The sequence below is a fragment of the Scyliorhinus canicula genome, chromosome 4 (genome assembly GCF_902713615.1).
Source record: "Scyliorhinus canicula chromosome 4, sScyCan1.1, whole genome shotgun sequence".
Classification (NCBI taxonomy): domain Eukaryota; kingdom Metazoa; phylum Chordata; class Chondrichthyes; order Carcharhiniformes; family Scyliorhinidae; genus Scyliorhinus; species Scyliorhinus canicula.
In genome coordinates this window covers 77810970-77829308 of record NC_052149.1, presented here as the reverse complement: position 1 = coordinate 77829308, position 18339 = coordinate 77810970, and the positions used below count along the sequence as shown (strand labels likewise).

General features: G+C 43.8%; 1 protein-coding gene across 15 annotated transcripts in view; it reads left to right on the top strand.

Annotated features, from left to right (window-relative positions):
- The window catches only part of LOC119964697 (phosphodiesterase 4D interacting protein), a 695800-nt gene that overhangs the window by 500658 nt on the left and 176803 nt on the right, over window positions 1-18339 (top strand). For 14 of the 15 annotated variants that reach the window (XM_038794557.1, XM_038794548.1, XM_038794556.1 and 11 more), the window contains 2 exons: window positions 10352-10458; window positions 14928-15151. In XM_038794557.1, coding sequence (XP_038650485.1) covers window positions 10352-10458; window positions 14928-15151 — 331 coding nt within the window. The remainder of the gene's footprint in view (window positions 1-10351; window positions 10459-14927; window positions 15152-18339) is intronic. The other variant, XM_038794549.1, reaches the window with a different exon arrangement.

Here is an 18339-nt window from a genome sequence, read left to right as displayed (position 1 = left end):
TGCCCGGCACTGGAGGAGTTCTGGAAGGGGGTGGCGAGGACGGTGTCGAGGGTGGTGGGATCCAGGGTCAAGCCAGGATGGGGACTCGCGATTTTTGGGGTTGGGGTGGAGCCAGGAGTGCAGGAGGCGAAAGAGGCCGGTGTGCTGGCCTTTGCGTCCCTAGTAGCCCGGCGAAGGATCTTGCTACAATGGAAGGATGCGAGGCCCCCAAGCGTGGAGACCTGGATCAATGACATGGCGGGTTTCATTAAGCTAGAGAAGGTCAAATTCGCCCTGAGAGGGTCGGTACAAGGGTTCTTTAGGCGGTGGCAGCCTTTTCTCGACTTTCTGGCTCAACGATAGGGTACGGGGACAGCAGCAGCAGCAACCCGGGGAGGGAAAAGGGGAGGGAAAAGGGGAGGGAAAAGGGGGGTGGCCGACAATGACTATGTTTGTTTATTTAATTTTAATATTTTTTAAGTTCTTTTGTTGTTCATTAGGGTTGGGGGGGTGGGGGGATGTGATACATGCGCCGATACGGTCTGGGGGTGTCACAGTTATTATAGGTTATTTTGTTGCATTTCATTGTTTGTCGTTATGTTTTATATTTTCTGTAAAAAATTCCAATAAAAATTATATTAAAAAAAAGATAATGAACAGGCAATGATCTTGTTCACAAGCTAACCTGAATATTATGCTGTCCACACCATAATATGGCTGGCATGGGCAGGAGTGGGTAGACCTTTTTTTAATTAGACTAGTTAAAAGGTAGGAAGAAAGAAGCAGCACGGTAGCATTGTGGATAGCACAATAGCTTCACAGCTCCAGGGTCCCAGGTTCGATTCCGGCTTGGGTCACTGTCTGTGCAAAGTCTGCACATCCTCCCCGTGTGTGCGTGGGTTTCCTCCGGGTGCTCTGGTTTCCTCCCACTGTCCAAAGATGTGCAGGTTAGGTGGATTGGCCATGATAAATTGCCCTTAGTGTCCAAAATTGCCCTTAGTGTTGGATGGGGTTACTGGGTTATGGGGATAGGGTGGAGGTGTTGACCTTGGGTAGGATGCTCTTTCCAAGAGCCGGTGCAGAATCGATGGGCCGAATGGCCTCCTTCTGCACTGTAAATTCTGTAAATTCTATGAAGAGGTACATCCTTTGGGGGTGGGGGTTCCTGTGCACATCCGGGTCCTTTGATAAGATGTTACCTCTTCTTTGTCCCTTCCCACCTGGTATCAAAACCCACCCCTCACTCCCCAATCCTTCCCCATCCAAAAGGGACTTGCCTGGGTCCAGATGCCATGGCTGCCTTCATCCCGGGGTTTGGTTGCAGTCCCAGCAGTGCCTGCAACTGAATTCTGGGACTGCTAGAGCTGCCAGCCAATCAGTACGCCTTTAATTGGCTGTGTCCTGCACGATTATACATTTGCAAGTGCAATGCTAATTCCTTATAGTCACAACGTACAACTTTTCAGCTGTGATGTAATGATTTTCCACAGCTGTATATCCTGAATTAGATGCAACAAAAGGCTATTCAGACCTTCCATATTCAGCATTGGCTTGGACTATTTTCAGATCGCTCCTGGCTAGGTGTGGTGTTTATACCTCTTACCCCTTGCAAAGTTGGCATCTGTCTATTTTCTTTTGAAACGTTCAACCAAGTGCGTGTTGTGGGAATGGTTGATGGCTGTGGAGAATTATGCCTCCACAGAGAAGAATGGGCAACCAAGTCTTTCTGGGAGCATTTATATAAACTCTCTTACTACTTCTCCAACCAGCTGTTTCTGCAGTGGGAGCTGTCAGCAGCTTCCCTGAGCTTGAGCCCTCATTATCATCAGCAATAACATATGATTATTCTGTAAATAGCAGAGGAGAATAATAATGATCTTTACTGTCACAAGTAGGCTTACATTAACACTGCAATAAAGTTACTGTGAAAATCCCCTAGTCGCACACAGAGGGAGAATTCAGAATATCCAATTCATGTAACAGCACGTCTTTTGGGACTTGTGGGAGGAAACCGGAGCACCCAGAGGAAACTCACGCAGACACAGGGAGAACATGCAGACTCTGCACAGACAGTGACCCAAGCCGGGAATTGAACCTGGGACCCTGGAGCTGTGAAGCAACAGTGCTTACCCACTGTGCTACCGTGCTGCAGAGGAGCACTGACCCCAGTTTTCATCCAGGCCTCTGTGAGTAGTTCTCAAAACAATAGCCCTAAGGCAAATTATAATTGATAAGACAAAGTTTTATCCTCCCGTGAAGAGCCTTTCCTTCAACCACTTGCAGTAGTATTTCACACACATCAAACTTGGCATCACAACAATTGCTGGAATTCATGGCATTAGTTTTGGTGCCACAGTGGAGGAGTCAGAACCACTGTGTAAAGCAGACAAGATTGCAAGGATGGATCCTGCTAACTTAACAGACATTTTAAAATAAGCATTTATACAAAACCAAGTCTGTATTGTTTACCTCCAACCTGTTGGTAAGGTGGATCTGGAAACCCACTCAAATCTATCCTTCAATAAATATAGCATTGATCTTAGAACATGGCAAGACCAGTTTATCATATTTGTGAGTTGAAGCACTTTTCTGAAAACAGCTTTATAATCATGGTAGTCTTCATTTTATTTAATATCTTCATACCCTTTGTCCTTCAAGGGAATTAGGGGAATAAGCTTAGTATCCCTTGAAGTAGATCAATAAACAGGCGGCGGGAGAAGTCGAAGAAAGCTTGGACTCTGAATAGAAGGGCTTGTTAGGTTGAGTGGCTTTTACTTATTCTGGATTTTATATTTGCCCCTATTGAGGAGTTGAAAGACATGAATAATTGTCAGTAATTTAAGAAATTGTAACCAAAGCCCAGGAACTTAATCCAGTGGCATTTGACTTCATATAATTTTCATTAACCTAAAACAATCCTCACTAAAATCTGCAGTTATGCTATCAAGTGCTAAGCATAAGGAGACTGTTTGTTGCATGTTGAGTAAAATCAAGTGAACAGTAATAAATTACTTTCTAATCTGCAGGATCACTAGTCCATGCCTGTGAAGGTCCTCAATCTTAAACCAGCCCATTATAGTTATGGTAGGAACACATGAGCTGCAATTTAACCTTTCCATTCTCTGTTGATTCATAATGACCATACTGAATGCCAATGGCAGAGCATCATACACTGAATTTTTCCTCATTCAAAAGACCCTTAAAATCTAACTTTTAAAATGTGCCTTTTGGTCTGGCTGGTCAGGTCTGGTCCTTACATGTGAAGTAAATTAGGAACTTGCATCCTTGACGGACCTTTGAAATGCAGGTTGTCGTTTATTTATTTCCAAAGAACACCCAGTCCTTGCAAAGTTACGCTCCTTTCTCTGTAAGAGACCATCCATGGCATTCCAAAAAGACAGGAAGTATTCCAAAGCAAGGATCCATAAGCAAATGCCAGGCTGATATCTACTGGAAGAAGAAATGCTGGAACAAGATTTAGTTTGTGATTTTGGTGTGTGGATGCGAAATGATCAATTACACATATGATTAAAGAACAATCTCCATGAAGAAAAGATATTTGACAATGTGCTCATTTTTCGCTCAAGAGTCAGAACAGTCATCATTTTTCTCCTGATGCACCTGGATATGGTTATGACAAACTTGTTCCTTTATAAACACTTTATTGGAAGGACAGGGACACTTCAAAGCACAGTTCACTCTCACAATATATGAAGAACTTGTTTCAGGTAGGAGTATGTCTCCCAATGTGCCAACTGATTGGCAGCTGCTGTTGCCTTGCTGACGACCTCAAAATCATCAAAGGCCCCTTTTCACCACCTGCCACTTACAGACTTACCGTTGGATCACCGAGGGATGTTAAACGTTGCTGTTGTGGTGGTCTCTGGTTCTAAGGCAGCACTATCCTAGCCACTGCAGGTTAAATGATCTGCCCAAGAGTCTCACTTATCTCTACCCCTTACTTGAAAGCATTGATTCATTTTTTTTTAATTGTTTCCTTTCTACTAGATCTGGCAGGCCTCTCAAATAGCCATTCTTTCTGTACAAATGTAAACTCATTGCGTACTGCAATCTCATTCAAATGTGAGCAAGATCTTACCCTTACTTAATACACACATATACAGATACTTTTCAGCAAAGGTCTCCAGCACAAGCCAGGAATTATCCTTGTGGCTTTTGTCACTTTACGCATTTGTACTAAACTAACACAGTGGGCTGGATTTTCTGCAGCCCTACGCCGTAATCGTAGCCGGTGCCAGGGCAGAGAATCCAGTTTGATGGCGTAATCAGGCCCATAGCCGGTCCAGCGATTCTCCGGGCACCGAAAATCTGCATCACCGTAGAGTGCGCTGCGTCTCCGGGGGCCCATTGCCAGAGGCCTGCTCAGCGATCCTCTGCTCCCGACCAGCCGAGTTCTCGACAGCATAGAACTAACCACCTATTGCCGATCGGGATGCTCGCGTGGCGGCTGCAAACTCAGTCCGTGGCCGTCCTGGTCGGGGACAGGCAGATCAGAGACCGGGAGGGGGCTTTAGAGGGGGCCAGCGATTAGATGTGCGGGAGTTGAGGCTCAGGCGTGCAGCCAATCGGGACGTCTCTTTCCTCGGTGTGGCTCCGCAGTCTGAGTCTGCCATGGAGCGCGGTGCGGCCGCTGGAGGTCGCCGCCATGCGCATGCGCAGCCTCTGACTCAGAAGTGCGGGGGCTCGTATCTACAGCAAAAGCTGCAAGATTCACTCCGGGTCCCTGCTAGCCCCCTGCATGGCTATGAATTCATCTAACTTTTTTCAAGGAATTTCGGGAGTAAAACTCCATCGTTTTTACGGCGTGGAGACATAGTCTCATTTTAGGAGAATCCAGCCCAGTACCTTCAGCAACTGTGCCATCAGTGGAGCAATAGGGTGGACATTTTGATGGGTGTGCTCAACCTCATGTGCAGACTCACAGTAAATAGAATTACTGCCACTTGATTCAATAAAACAGGTCTCTCTTGATCCAGTGTAATGGCAGGCACCTGGACTGTTGCATGAACACTCAGTATTCTATCCAAAGTTAGTCAATCATTTTTTTAAGTAACTGAAAAAGTTAAAAGGAGATTGAGAATAAATAGACTTACTTTAAATCCGATTGAATGTATTGTTAGCACGGCTGCATGGTCATATACAAAGGATGTCTCAGATTTGATGTGTGCTAAGTTTACCGAGTTCAGTCAAGATGCTGGTCAAGGTTCACTATGGTTCACCGTAGCGGAATTTCAGCAGAGGGCCAACTATTCATGGCTGTTTGGTCAGTCTGGCTAGGAACGTAAATGTGACAAAGATAGGATTGGGTTTGGTTGTGATGCCTGCCAAACCCCGGTACAATAGCCTGTTGACACTCAATGTGGGGTACTTCACTCCAGCAAGGAGCCAGTGCCTTTTGGGAAGGACGGATAGGGAGCAGATAAAATTGGTGGTGATGGGTCACTCAATTCTCCACATGGGGTTATTTCAAAGGGGATGTCACTCAGAAGCTTTCTTCCTGTCTTAGTATTTGGCTAAAGAGCAGCATTGCCAGAAATTGAAGAGCAGGAAATCTGTATGCCTTACCACACCTACATTTCAGGAATGGGATCTAGTCTGGAGGAGAAGATGGGGCAGTGCCCAATCCTGCTTCCACTTTCTGACATTACTCCTATTAAGTATGTATAGAAATTATTCAGCAAATTTGCATGAAGTTAGGCTTTTTGTTTATAAAGAGCTTAAAATTATTACAGGACTGAAATTGGTCAGTATTTTGAATTGGAAATGTGGAAAATTGTGGTAAATATCTCTAAAGCTGAGTCGGACTGCGTGCAATAATAATGTTTTCTGTTCAGGTTTATTCTTTGCTTGCCTGTACTGTTTGTTTGTGTTAGGAGAGCAATTCCAGTCTGTTTTGATGCCTTTTTATTCACAATAAAATATAATCTTAAAGTACTTTTGAACCAAGTTCTTCCACGTTCAATAGAAGCAAGCTTTGATTCCAGGGTCAGGAAATATTAAATCAGTTAACATGGGTTTTCAGCCACCCCCAAAAAATCAGTTGCTTGGTGTGAAACAGAAAGGCTGCAAATGCAATTCCCAGTCCTTATTAGGTTAACTCATTTTACTGAATTGAGCTGTTGGGCTGCTCCAGTTCTCCTGAGTTGGGAAGAGTAGGGTGGAATCAACCAGTCTTCCTGATGGCTATCCAGTGATCTCACTGGCAAGTATGCATGTAGAGCGTTGAGCAAGAACAGGATTAGAATTGACTTGATGCTTCCTTGTTCGAATAGCTTCCAGATTCATAGGTCATTCTCAAATTTGAAACGTCACCATTTGGATGATGTGAAGAACAACTCCCATCTATGGATCACGCCCCAGCATAAATCAGCTTCTTCCAGCGACAGTGAGAACACTTTTGAGTGATTCCTGCAGGGCCTACTACACAATATGATTGTTGGTATTCCAAAAGCAACAGGGTTTTCAATTGTTTTGCGGGTGTGCATGCATGGTGCAGCATTCCAATAATTGTGAAGCTTTCAAAACAGGACATTTGGCAGTCAAAAAAGTAATTATTGCAGAGAAGCTGCTTGCCATCTTTCATACCGTGTAAGGTTAATGCCAATCAGCACTTACTCACTGTCAATGATATGTTTGCCTGGACATTATGATGGAAATTTCAGTTATGCTACTCATGTTTAAAAGAGTTCTAAAGACAGAACTCTACTTGCTCCATCACAGGAAATCAAGTCATTTAAATGATAACAGATGTATAACAGTACAGTGTCGGTCAGCATCAGGCAATTAGACCAAAAGGATGAGATTGCAGGTGCGATATTTTAATTAGTATGGATTTACATTGCAAACCCAGGTTTTCACATATATTGGAAAACCCATAAATCTATTTGTGCTGCAAGCCTCAGCTACAGCCATTTATATTGAAAATCTTTGTTATACCCACTTACATTGCAAACCTCCGGTACATATGCTAACATTGGAAACTTCTGATATACCCACATGTATTGCAACTCAAGGAATACCCATTAGCATTACAAACTGGGAGTACACCAATTTATATTGCTAAAACCTGATGTACTCACTTAACATTTCTCTAATCACTTTTGGAAGTATCACGGTTGTGAAACCTGGTATCGACTAAGAACAAACCTGCATGCTCCTTGCACAGACCAGTGCTCATTGGGAGCACACTTTAGGAAACTACATGCATGTGCAGCTCATGATTCTCCACCATTAAAATTAACTGATGAAAAATCATGAGATGTGTGCATGCAGTTTCACGGTGCTTGCTTCAATTAGATAAGACTTCCTTCCCAAATCTAGTAGATTGTATATCCATAAATGGGCATTCAATTATTTTACATAGAAAAATTATTTTTGCTACTAGCTGGACACCTGATTTGTTACGTCTTCTATTCTCTTGCCTCCCATTTGTGCTGCCACTCAGTTGTATAGAGACAGGCGATCACCAGGTACCTGGCTCAAGTTCTGCTCTTCAGTAGGTATTGACTAAGGCTGCCACTCTCCTGTTGTTAGTTACAAGAAATACTGGAGATGGTAGTGAAAGGTTGCTCTACTGACAGTCACGTATAATCTACTTGGGCAATGAAGAGATGGGCAACTGGTGTGCCTGGAGGATGGACATGACGGGCAATGAGTGGTGGGCATGTGGAATGGGGCAGTTGGAGGTGAGAGGTCATGTGATGTCATCTGCAGTGAGTTATCCAACTAGGGTTGGCAACTTTATCCTGAACGGCGAATACCATCTGATTACTCATTCTGGGGCTGGAGCGTGAGATGCACACAATTGTCAAGCCTGATGCTTTGTATGCACAAATGTATAATTTCCACGGGGGGTCGCGGGAAGGTAATCAAGAGCACGCATTGTGCCTGATATTGTGATGCTCTTACCATTGCCCTTAGATACTTCAGCAGAGGCCTGAGTCATATCTGACTTGCTGGTTTATAAGGCTTAGCAGTACGGTTGATGGTGCATTTTCTAACCAAACCACTGAGAAAGCACGCAGTTGGGCATATTTTAAAAACTGGAATAGAAGTGACAAGCCCTTCACAGCGGACATTAGTACAACAATAACTTTATGAATGCTGCCTTGACTGTCACCAGTTTTCCCTCCGACTTGGGCTGAGTTTCGAGCAGTGTCACATGGCTGTTTCTAAAAACACCAAAGTGACTGAGGCACTTTATGTGCATGAAGATCAGGCACGGTTGGAAAAAATTATTAATTTAAATCCAGTTTCACCTTTCGAACACTTGAGAATATGTTCTTCCAGCATTGTAACCTTCAAGAATTCTATTCCACAACATAGGGCAGCACGGTAGCACAGTGATTAACAATGTTGATTCACAGCGCCAGGTTCCCAGGATCGATACCCGGCTTGGGTCACTTTCTGTGCGGAGTCTGCATGTTCTCCCTGTGTCTACTTGGGTTTCCTCCAGGTGCTCCGGTTTCTTCCCACAAGTCACGAAAGACGTGCTGTTAGGTGGTTTGGACATTCTGAATTCTCCCTCTGTGTACCCAAACAGGTTCCCGAGTGTGGCGACGAGGGGATTTTCACAGGAACTTCATTTCTGTGTTAATGCAAACCTACTTGTGACAATAATAAAGATTATTATTAATGATTATTTGTAGTTTCAGGAGTTGAGGGCTAAATGAAGCTTGTTAAATTGTAACTTTTTTTGTCACCCATGCTTGAAATAAACCAACATATATTTTAATTTGATATTTTAAAGTATAAGCTACTTAACATGAAAATACAATCATTAGGAAGCATGCAGAACATATAAAGCACAAAGCAAATGTCAGATTGAAACTCCATTAATTTGTATTTGTGAAAACCAATAAAGGGAGATATTAGAAGGGGTTTGTCACAAGTTTGCTTAAAGAGATAGATTTTAGGGAAAATCTTCAGTAAGGAAAGTAGGTGGAACAACGATGGGACTATAGGGAAGGAATTCCACAACACAGGGCGGAGGTAGCCAAAGGTATGAGTGCCAATGGTGTAAATGATCATGATGATGGAGAGTACATGAGGTCCGAATTAGTTTTTATGAACCGTCTATTCCAGTTCATGACATTGGCCAGGGAGATGGATGGGGATGGGTCCTGTTGCTACGGTATGCTGTTCGTTGCAGGGATTTTAGGCAATATTCATTTACATTACAGTTCCCTAAAAGAGATATTTATTTTGGAAACGTTCAGTGTTCCCACTTACATTACAAATAGTGGATATGCCCATTTTTTTATTGCAAACCCAATTACATTGGAAACCCCTGATTTCTTAGTTTGCATTGCAAATCTGACCTACACACCTACATTGCAAATCATTGATACACCAATTTATATTACATTGAAAATGTGTGATCACACTGAAAATCACAATTGTGAAACACGATACATTGCCAGTTAAATCATTAATATTGAACAATGAAGTTCTACTTTTTCTGTTACGCTCCAAAGATGTGGACATCTGCCTATACACTGCAGAATACTTTTGTGCTGGGCTATCTAACTAAAGGATGGCATGTTGCAGAACTGTCAAATTTATGTAGTTTGGTGGAGAGCCTTGTTACGAAACCCCAGCTCCAGTGCCACCCACTCACTGCTGAATAAGATTTTGCAGCATAGTAAATACAATATTTGCTGTGATGTACGTTGTTGTGATCCAGTGGTATCAACCCTTTAAATATCATCTATTTTGCTTTTGTGCATTCCTCTGAGTACAGCTGTGGTTTTCACTGAATATTTTACTTTTGCAATGAGGGATAACTCCTTTTTAAATAACTTGGGTTCTCAGTGGCATTTAAATTGCTTTCTCCTGCTGTTTGGTGAGCAGTTGAGGGAACTGCGGGAGAAACCAGTTAAATTGAGGGTGGTCCATCACTAATGTGGTTTGGTCTTATTTGCCTGATCAGACCATCTGCTTTCACCGCAACCCAATTGGAGGTTCCAGGAAAACAATTTTAGCTTGTTAACAAAAGAAGATAGGTCAGAACATCTTATTCCAACTGATATTCCACCCACAGTAGGAGTGAAAAATGCTGTGTTATTCATGAATCTGAGGTTGAGTGCTTTTAATCAGCAGCATGAAAATGAGAACATGAGCAAAATCCTTTACTATTTCAATCTCCAGAGAAGATGATAGTTGCTATTTTAGAACACCTTGAACTATTATTTTAAATTAAATACTTTCATGGTCTCAATCTGGTAGTGGTTAATCAAAACTTTTGAAAGGATATCTGTACTCTTTCAAATATTTTCAAGGAAAGTTAACCATTTGGCATCATCATCATTTACATATTTTTGACTTGCATCTGTCTTGATCTCTCCTTCAGAGCACCATGGGGAGAATGCTGCAGATGATGGGAGCACTCAATGTGCAGACAATGCCCATCATAATGTGTTGAAAGAGCATTTAACACTTGTGGAACAGAACCACCAGGTAACATCATAAATTGCGTTTAATCTGTTTCAGCAAAATGTATTCTGAGCACCCCTTCATCCCACCTCACTCCAGCTCCACAAAAGGTACAAGATACTTAAGCCCTTTTTGAACTGTATTTGTTACTATAGACACTGCTTCGTTAGCCGCAGTAATTGTTGGGGAAGAGCGTCCACATGCTTTCTCAATCTTTTACTTGTGTCGTTCATCACATCTATTGGTAAGGGTATAGTTTGGGTTTTACTTAGAAACGGAAGATCAAGGTTTATAGTGAAGAACCCTATAAATAGGAGTGAAGGGTTTAATTAAGAAATAGTGGTAGGTGAAACCAAGCTTGAATTTTAAATGCCTGGGCTATCCAGAGGAAGACTGGGATGCATGAACATAAAACATAGAACAGTACAGCACAGTACAGGCCCTTCAGCCCACGATATTGTGCCGACCATTTATCCTTATCTAAGATCAACCTAACCTACACCCCTTCAATTTACTGCTGTCCATCTGCCTGTCTAAGAGTCGCTTAAATGTCCCTAATGACTCTGACTCCACCACCTCTGCTGGCACTGCATTCCACACACCCACCATTGTCTGTGTAAAGAACCTACCTCTGACATCTCCCCTATACCTTCCTCCAATCACCTTAAAAGTATGTCCCCTCATGACAGACATTTCCACCCTGGGGAAAAGTCTCTGGCTATCCACTCTATCCATGCCTCTCATCACCTTGTACATCTCTATCAAGTCACCCCTCTGCCTTCTTCGCTCCAGTGGGAAAAGCCCTAGCTTCCTCAACCTTTCTTCATAAGACATGCCCTCCAGTCCAGGCAGCATCCTGGTAAATCTCCTCTGTACCCCCTCCAAAGCATCCACATCCTATAATGAGGTGACCAGAACCAGACACAATATTCCAAGTGTGGTCTAACTAGAGTTTTATAAAGCTGCAACAAAACCTTGCGGCTCTTCAACTCAATCCCCCTGTTAATGAAAGCCAACACACCATACGCCTTCTTAACAACCCTATCAACCTGGGTGGTAACTTTGAGAGATCTATGTTCGTGGACCCCAAGATCCCTCTGTTCCTCCACACTTCCAAGAATCCTGCCTTTAACCCTGTATTCAGCATTCAAATTCAACCTTCCAAAATGAATCACTTCACATTTATCAAGGTTGAACTCCATCTGCTACTTCTCAGCCCATCCCTGCATCCTGTCAATGTCCAGTTGTAACCTGCAACAACCCTCAACACTATCTATAACTCCACCAACCTTTGTGTCATCAGCAAACTTACTAACCCACCCTTCCACTTCCTCATCCAAGTCATTTAAATAAACCACAAAGAGCAGAGGTCCCAGAACAGATCGTTGCGGGACACCACTGGTCACCGACCCCCAGGCGGAATACTTTCCATCCACTATCACTCGCTGTCTTTGAAGTTCCGCCACTTTGAGATCTTGGGGGGAAAAAATCAGTCAAGAGTAAGATACGATGATTTCAACATGGTGAGGTGGAAGAGCCTGGAGAAAGGAATACTAAAGAAAGTTCAGAGTGCACTGATACAGGGTATAAAATGAAAAGGAAACAATGCAAATGCTGGAGGTCGGAGTTAAAAGAAAATAGAAAAAAGGGCAGCACGGTGGCACAGTGGTTAGCATTGCTGCCTACGGCGCTGAGGACCCGGGTTTGAATCCCGATCCTGGGTCACTGTCCGTGTGGAGTTTGCACATTCTCCCCGTGTTTGCGTGGGTTTCACCCCCACAACCGAAAGATGTGCAGGTTAGGTGGATTGACCACACTAAATTGCCCCTTAATTGGAAAAAAGAATTGGGTACTCTAAAATTTTAAGAAATTTTAATAGAAAATGCTGGTACGTCCATAAGACCATAAGACAAAGGAGCAGAATTAGGCCACATTTCCACGTTGTATTCCATCTGCCACTTCTTTGCCCACTCTCCTAGCCTGTCCAAGTCCTTCTGCAGCCCCCCGCTTCCTCAATACTACCTTCCCCGCTACAAATCTTTGTATCATCTGCAAACTTAGCAACAGTACCTTCAGTTCCTTCCTCCAGATCATTGATGTATATTGTGAAAAGTTGTGGCCCCTAAGGCACACCACTAGTCACCAGCTGCCATCCTGAAAAAGACCCCGTTATCCCCACTCTCTCTGTTCTTCCAGTCAGCCAATCCTCTATCCATGCCAGTCATAACCTTTAAAAAAAGCAATAGTTGTTATTTAGGTGTGTGTCCTTATGACTGAATATTGCTTTTTAAGTTGTGGTATAACCCACAAGTATCTTACATGGTAGGAACAATGAACTTCCCCGTGAACCTTGAAAATATGAGCTTCCCCCGTTAGGGGGCGGGGGACCTGTAAACAATAACTAGTTGTATGATATATAAAGCTGGCCAAGTTAGGCACCGGCAAGGCAGACCCAGTTCGGATTTGCTGTGTGATGTATATAATAGTTATCTACCGTGTGAAGTACATAATAGTTGTAAAAAATTAAGTTTCTTTGAACCACTCGATGTGGACTGCTTTGTGGCCTTATAAAACTGCCGACAAGGATGTGATTCAGTTTTATAAGGCAACAAAGGAGTCCAAACCAAGTCGTTCAAAGAAACTTGGTTTATTTACAATGGTTATTTTAAACATAACATGGTAGATCCCAACCGAGTCTGCCATGCCGGTGCCTAACTTCGCCAGCTTTATATATCTTGCAACAAGACATTGTTTAAAGATCCTCCACCCGCTTAACGGGTGAGCTCGTATTCCGCAAGGTTCACGGGGAAATTAATTGCTCCCACCCCGTAAGGTGTGACCTGTAGGTTAGAACAAGTTGGATAAATGGAGAGGTAAAGGAGGGAGACAGAAAATTAGCAGATACACCTATCCACAGAGGGCAACCAGAAAATAACTTGAAGCAGCAGGGAAGCATTTTAGCCAGGTTACTCCCATTTCTATGTGGAATTTGAAGGTCTTCTGCTAAAGTTATGATGGGAGACAGGTAGAGGAATTTTGGATTTCTATTGTTTTTGCTCAGTTTTATCATAAAGAATAATGTGTGTGTGTGTGAGCCAAAAAGAAACATGAGTTTACACAAATATAAGAAGAAAATATATTTTAATTCCAGGGCTTTGTTCCGGCATTGAGTGGTTTCTGGTGGAAAGTTAATTTGTTTGGGGAGGGAAAAGACATTGCCACAGGGTGGCACTGTGTCCAGCAAGGCTATTGATGATTAGAAGGAGTCTTAACCAGGATAATGAATCAAAATCCCATGTACCTAATTCAGGACTTTACTGTATTGATATCATTGATATTGATTTTACATAATTCAAATTTGCCAACATTTCTTTTCAATTTCAGCATTTAAGAACAATGCTTCTTGAAAGTTTTTTTAAATATTGTACCATGGCAGACACAGTGATATGGTAATTTTAACAACATAGGGCAGGATTCTCCATACCCGGCGGGGCGGGGGTCCCGGCGGGACGGAGTGGCGTGAACCACTCCGTCGTCGGGCCGCCCCAAAGGTGCGGAATCCTCCGCACCTTCAGGGGCTAGGCCATTGCCGGAGTGGTTCACGCCACTCCGTCCCCGCGCATGGGCAGGGGGGGGTTCACCTTCACGCCGGCCATCGCAGAGGCTTACACGGCCGGCACGTAGGAATAGAGTGCCCCCATGGCACAGGCCCGTGGATCAGTGGGCCCTGATCGCGGTCCAGGCCACCGTGGGGCACCCCCCGGGGCCAGATCGCACCGCGCCACCCCCCCAGGACCCTGGAGCCCGCCTGCGCCGCCATGTCCCGCCGGTAAGGGACCTAGTCCAATGTACGCTGGCGGGACCTGCATAGAACGAGCGGGACTTTGGCCCATCGCGGTCGGAGAATTGACGGGGGAGATGGTGGGGCGGGGGGGGGGCTGCGATTCCCGCCCCCCCCCCCCCCCCCCCCCCCCGGCAATTCTCCGACCCGGCGGGGGGTCGGAGAATCCCGCCCATGGTACCTGAATTTAAAATATATTTTCTCTTTTCTCCTTCTCCCTTTCCATCACGTTTCCTAAAGACCATTGACACCCTACTTTCCTTCATTACCTTCTGGTGTCTCACCAACATGGCTATTCATTGCAGGCAGAATTATACAGCCCGCCACAGCGGGCGGCAAGGCCATAAAATGCTACGAAGTGTTCAGAAGTCCAATGACTTTGGCTGGACAGGAAAATTCAGCCCCTTTTGTGTTGATCTCACCAGTGAGTGTTGGCAGGCTACTTCGCTGTGAGGGGATCACAGCTGAACCAAATGCTGTTGTCACACAACTTTCAAACTGTGTAGCCTCTGCAGGGGTAACGGGATAGTGATCAGAACTTAAATCTTACATAATTGTTCTTTCTGTGTAACTAAGAGGAGATGAAGCTCTTTTCTTTTAATCTGTGAGTAATAAGTTCTCAAATTGCAAATCAATCTTTTGGCATTTACAGAAATCCTCAACTGAGCCTGGGTTTAAAAGTTGGGTTGGGAAAATGGAGAATAACTCCCTGTCTCATATTATATTGGCCAAGAATGCAGAGAGTTTGGACGAGCTCCAGAAGGTGAAAATTGAAATGCGTGGGTTGATGGAGCGGAAGAAAATGGTCGAAGAAGAACTGAAAGAGCTGAAGGCACAGATTGAGGCATCTGGATACACCTCTGTCCCTCAGATGAGGTAATGGACATGCTGCATGTTTTATTTATTGATTTTAGGGGCCTTAGTTTCACAGTCAAACCTGGTGTTGGTTAACATTTATGTAGCTTGGAGAATTTAGTCCTGATTCAGCACAGGTTAAGCTGGATTCCAAGCTAAACAGACGCTGTTGTAAAAAAGTACAGGATCTGTGCATGACTCTTGTCATCTGCAAGATACCTTTTGGCAACGTTATTCATAAATTTTATGACAGTGTCTACATGTATTCTGTTGACAACCAACACGATCGCTCTTCACCTTTCACTTGGGGCGGCACGGTAGCACAATGGTTAGCACCGTTGCTTCACAGCACCAGGGTCCCACGTTCGATTCCCGTTTGGGTCACTGTCTGCGCGGAGTCTGCACGTTCTCCCCGTATCTGCGTGGGTTTGCTCCGGTTTCCTCCCACAGTCCAGAGATGTGCAGGTTAGGCTGATTGTACGTGGTAAATTGCCCTTAGTGTCCAAAAAGGTTGGGTGGGGTTACTGGGTTTCGGGGATGGGGTGAAGGTGTGGGTTTAAGTGGGGCACTCTTGCCAAGAGCTGGTGAACACTCAATGGGTCGAATGGCCTCCTTCTGCACTGAAAACCCTATGATTCTCCATCCCTCCACTGCCTTAGCAGACTGCTTGTTCGACTTGAGCAGAAAATCTCTCCAGTTCAACATTGGGAACTCCAAAGCTATCTTCTTTAACGTCTTTCCTGCCTCTAACCACAAACTCTGTACCCCTACTACAGTTTCTCCCCATCCTTGGACACACTGAAAGGCTTTGTAACTTCATCATCCTATTTGACCCTGAACTGTGCTTCCAACCCTAGATCCTCAAGGTCATTAAGACGGCTTATCCCCAAACTCATCCATCTCTTTCCCCACCTCCGCCAATCTGTCAATGAAACTGTCACCTCTATCTTTGGTCACCAAATAAACCTTTTTTGGTTCAGTTAGCTCCCAACCCCAACAGAAGGTGTTCACTCAAGTGTTAACCTGACTTTTCTTGTTTTCGTTGCTGATGGACGTATTGTGTTTTATGTTTTGTTGTTTTTACTTGAGGTTCCAGGTATTTATACCTCCACTTTAGCAAAGGAAATCTGTTATTTGGAATGTACATCATCAGCTCTCACATTTACCTTCATGATGCAGGAGGAACCTTCAAACCAAAAGCAGATTTGCAGAATCGCATCCAGACAGACAGTACATGTACACTCAGGGGTGCGGCCTTTAGTATAAAAGCACCATAGGTTCCCTGGACACTGACTCCATCTCTCTATCTCAGGCTGAACCAGACCATTCACAACCTTGCTGTTTGATTTGAGCCCATGGTGATTTTCCAACCACACATCCACACCATCACCAAGGCTCCTTTCTTCATGGAGGGATCTCAAAACAAAGATGAAAATTTTAAAGTTAAGTTTTTGCCAGACCGTGATCCAAAAAATGTCAACAAGCACAAGGGTGATTGGTGAACGAGGTTTGGCACATGTCCAGTTATGGCAGCATGTTAAATGAGCACAAGTTTACAGAGAGCACAAAAGAGGAGACTGGATGACAGGGCTTTGGAAGTGTCAAGTCTAGAGGTAACAAAAGCACGGATGAGGGTTTCAGCATAGATGAACTGAGACAGGGATGGAGATTGGTAATGTTATGCAGTTGGAAGAAGGTAGTGTTAATGGTGGAGAGGATATGCGATTGAAAACTCAACTCAGGATTAAATAGGATATCAAGGTTGCGAACAATCTGGTATAGCCTCACACAGTGGTCATGGAAAGGGATGGAGTTGATAGCAAGGAAATAGTGTCTATGGCTGTAATTAATTTGATGAAACTAAGTAAAAATATTCATTTGTAGCATATGACTTCCACAGCAGTCTTAAGGCTAAAACTCCTCACAATATCTGATTCCATTGAAAGTGGTTGCTCAAAATCCTCCGTGCATTGTGTGTGTCCTGCAGGCATAGTTACAGTGAGCATATGACATCAATTGCTTTCCATTCACTAGAGAATCTGTACCAGAGACCTCTTTGCATATCCAGGACTATTTTAATGCAGTTTCAAGGGATATGAATGCAATGTTTAAATTCCCTAGAATACTGCTTGCTCAACTTTTATCCAAAACAACAGCCAGTGAAATGGCACACATTTTAATCTCAGAAATCACATAAGGTCATCAACAAAAATAGCTTAAACATTGCTGCTCAGAGTAGCTCAATCAACACAATATAATCCCTACGTTTCTTTCTGGTATTTACAAATATGTCCATTTGGAGCTTTTTTGAGGGCTGTATAATAATTAACTAATAACCAACAATGAATGTGTTGTGAAACTTTTTATGGAATCAGTGAAGAAGTAGTAACTATTTTCCATTCATGGTGTATGGACATCTCTGGCTAGGCCAGCCCATCCCTAATTGCCCTTGAGAAGGCATGGATTGCCACCTCCTTTAACTGCTATCCATGTGGGATAGATTCACCCACAGTTCTGTTCGGGAGAGAGTTCTAGGATTTGGACCCAGCGACAATGAAGGAACAGCGATATAGTTCCAAGTCAAGACCGTGGGTGACTTGAAGGGAAAGTTGCAAGTGGTAGTGTTCTCAAGTGTCTGCTGCCCTTGTCCTTCTAGGTGGTAGAGGTCACAAGTTTGGAAGGTGCTGTTGAAGGAACCTTGGTGAGTTGCTGCAGTGCATCTTGTGGGTAGCTGCTGCCACTGTGCGCCAGTGATGCAGAGAGTGAATGTCTAAGGTGAAAGTGCCAATGAAGCAGACTACTTTGTCTCAGATGGTGTTGAGCTCCTTGAGTTGCACACATCCAGGTATGTGAAGAGAGCTCCACCACCCTCTTGACTTGAGCCTTGTAGACGATCAACAAGATTTGGGAAGTCGGCAGGTACGTTATTCACCACAGAATTCCTAGCCTCTGACATTTTCTTGCAGCCACAATATTTATATGCCTTGTCTAATTCAGTTTCTGGTCAATGGTAACCCCAGGATGTTGGTAGTGTAGAATTCAATAATGGTAATGTCATTGAATGTGAAAGGTTGATAGATGGTTAGATTCTCTCTTGTTGAAGATGGTCATTGCTTGCCATTTGCGTGGCACAAATGTTAGTTGCCGCTTATCAACCCAAGTCTGAATATTGTTCAGCTCTTTCTGCATATGGACATGGACCGCTTCAG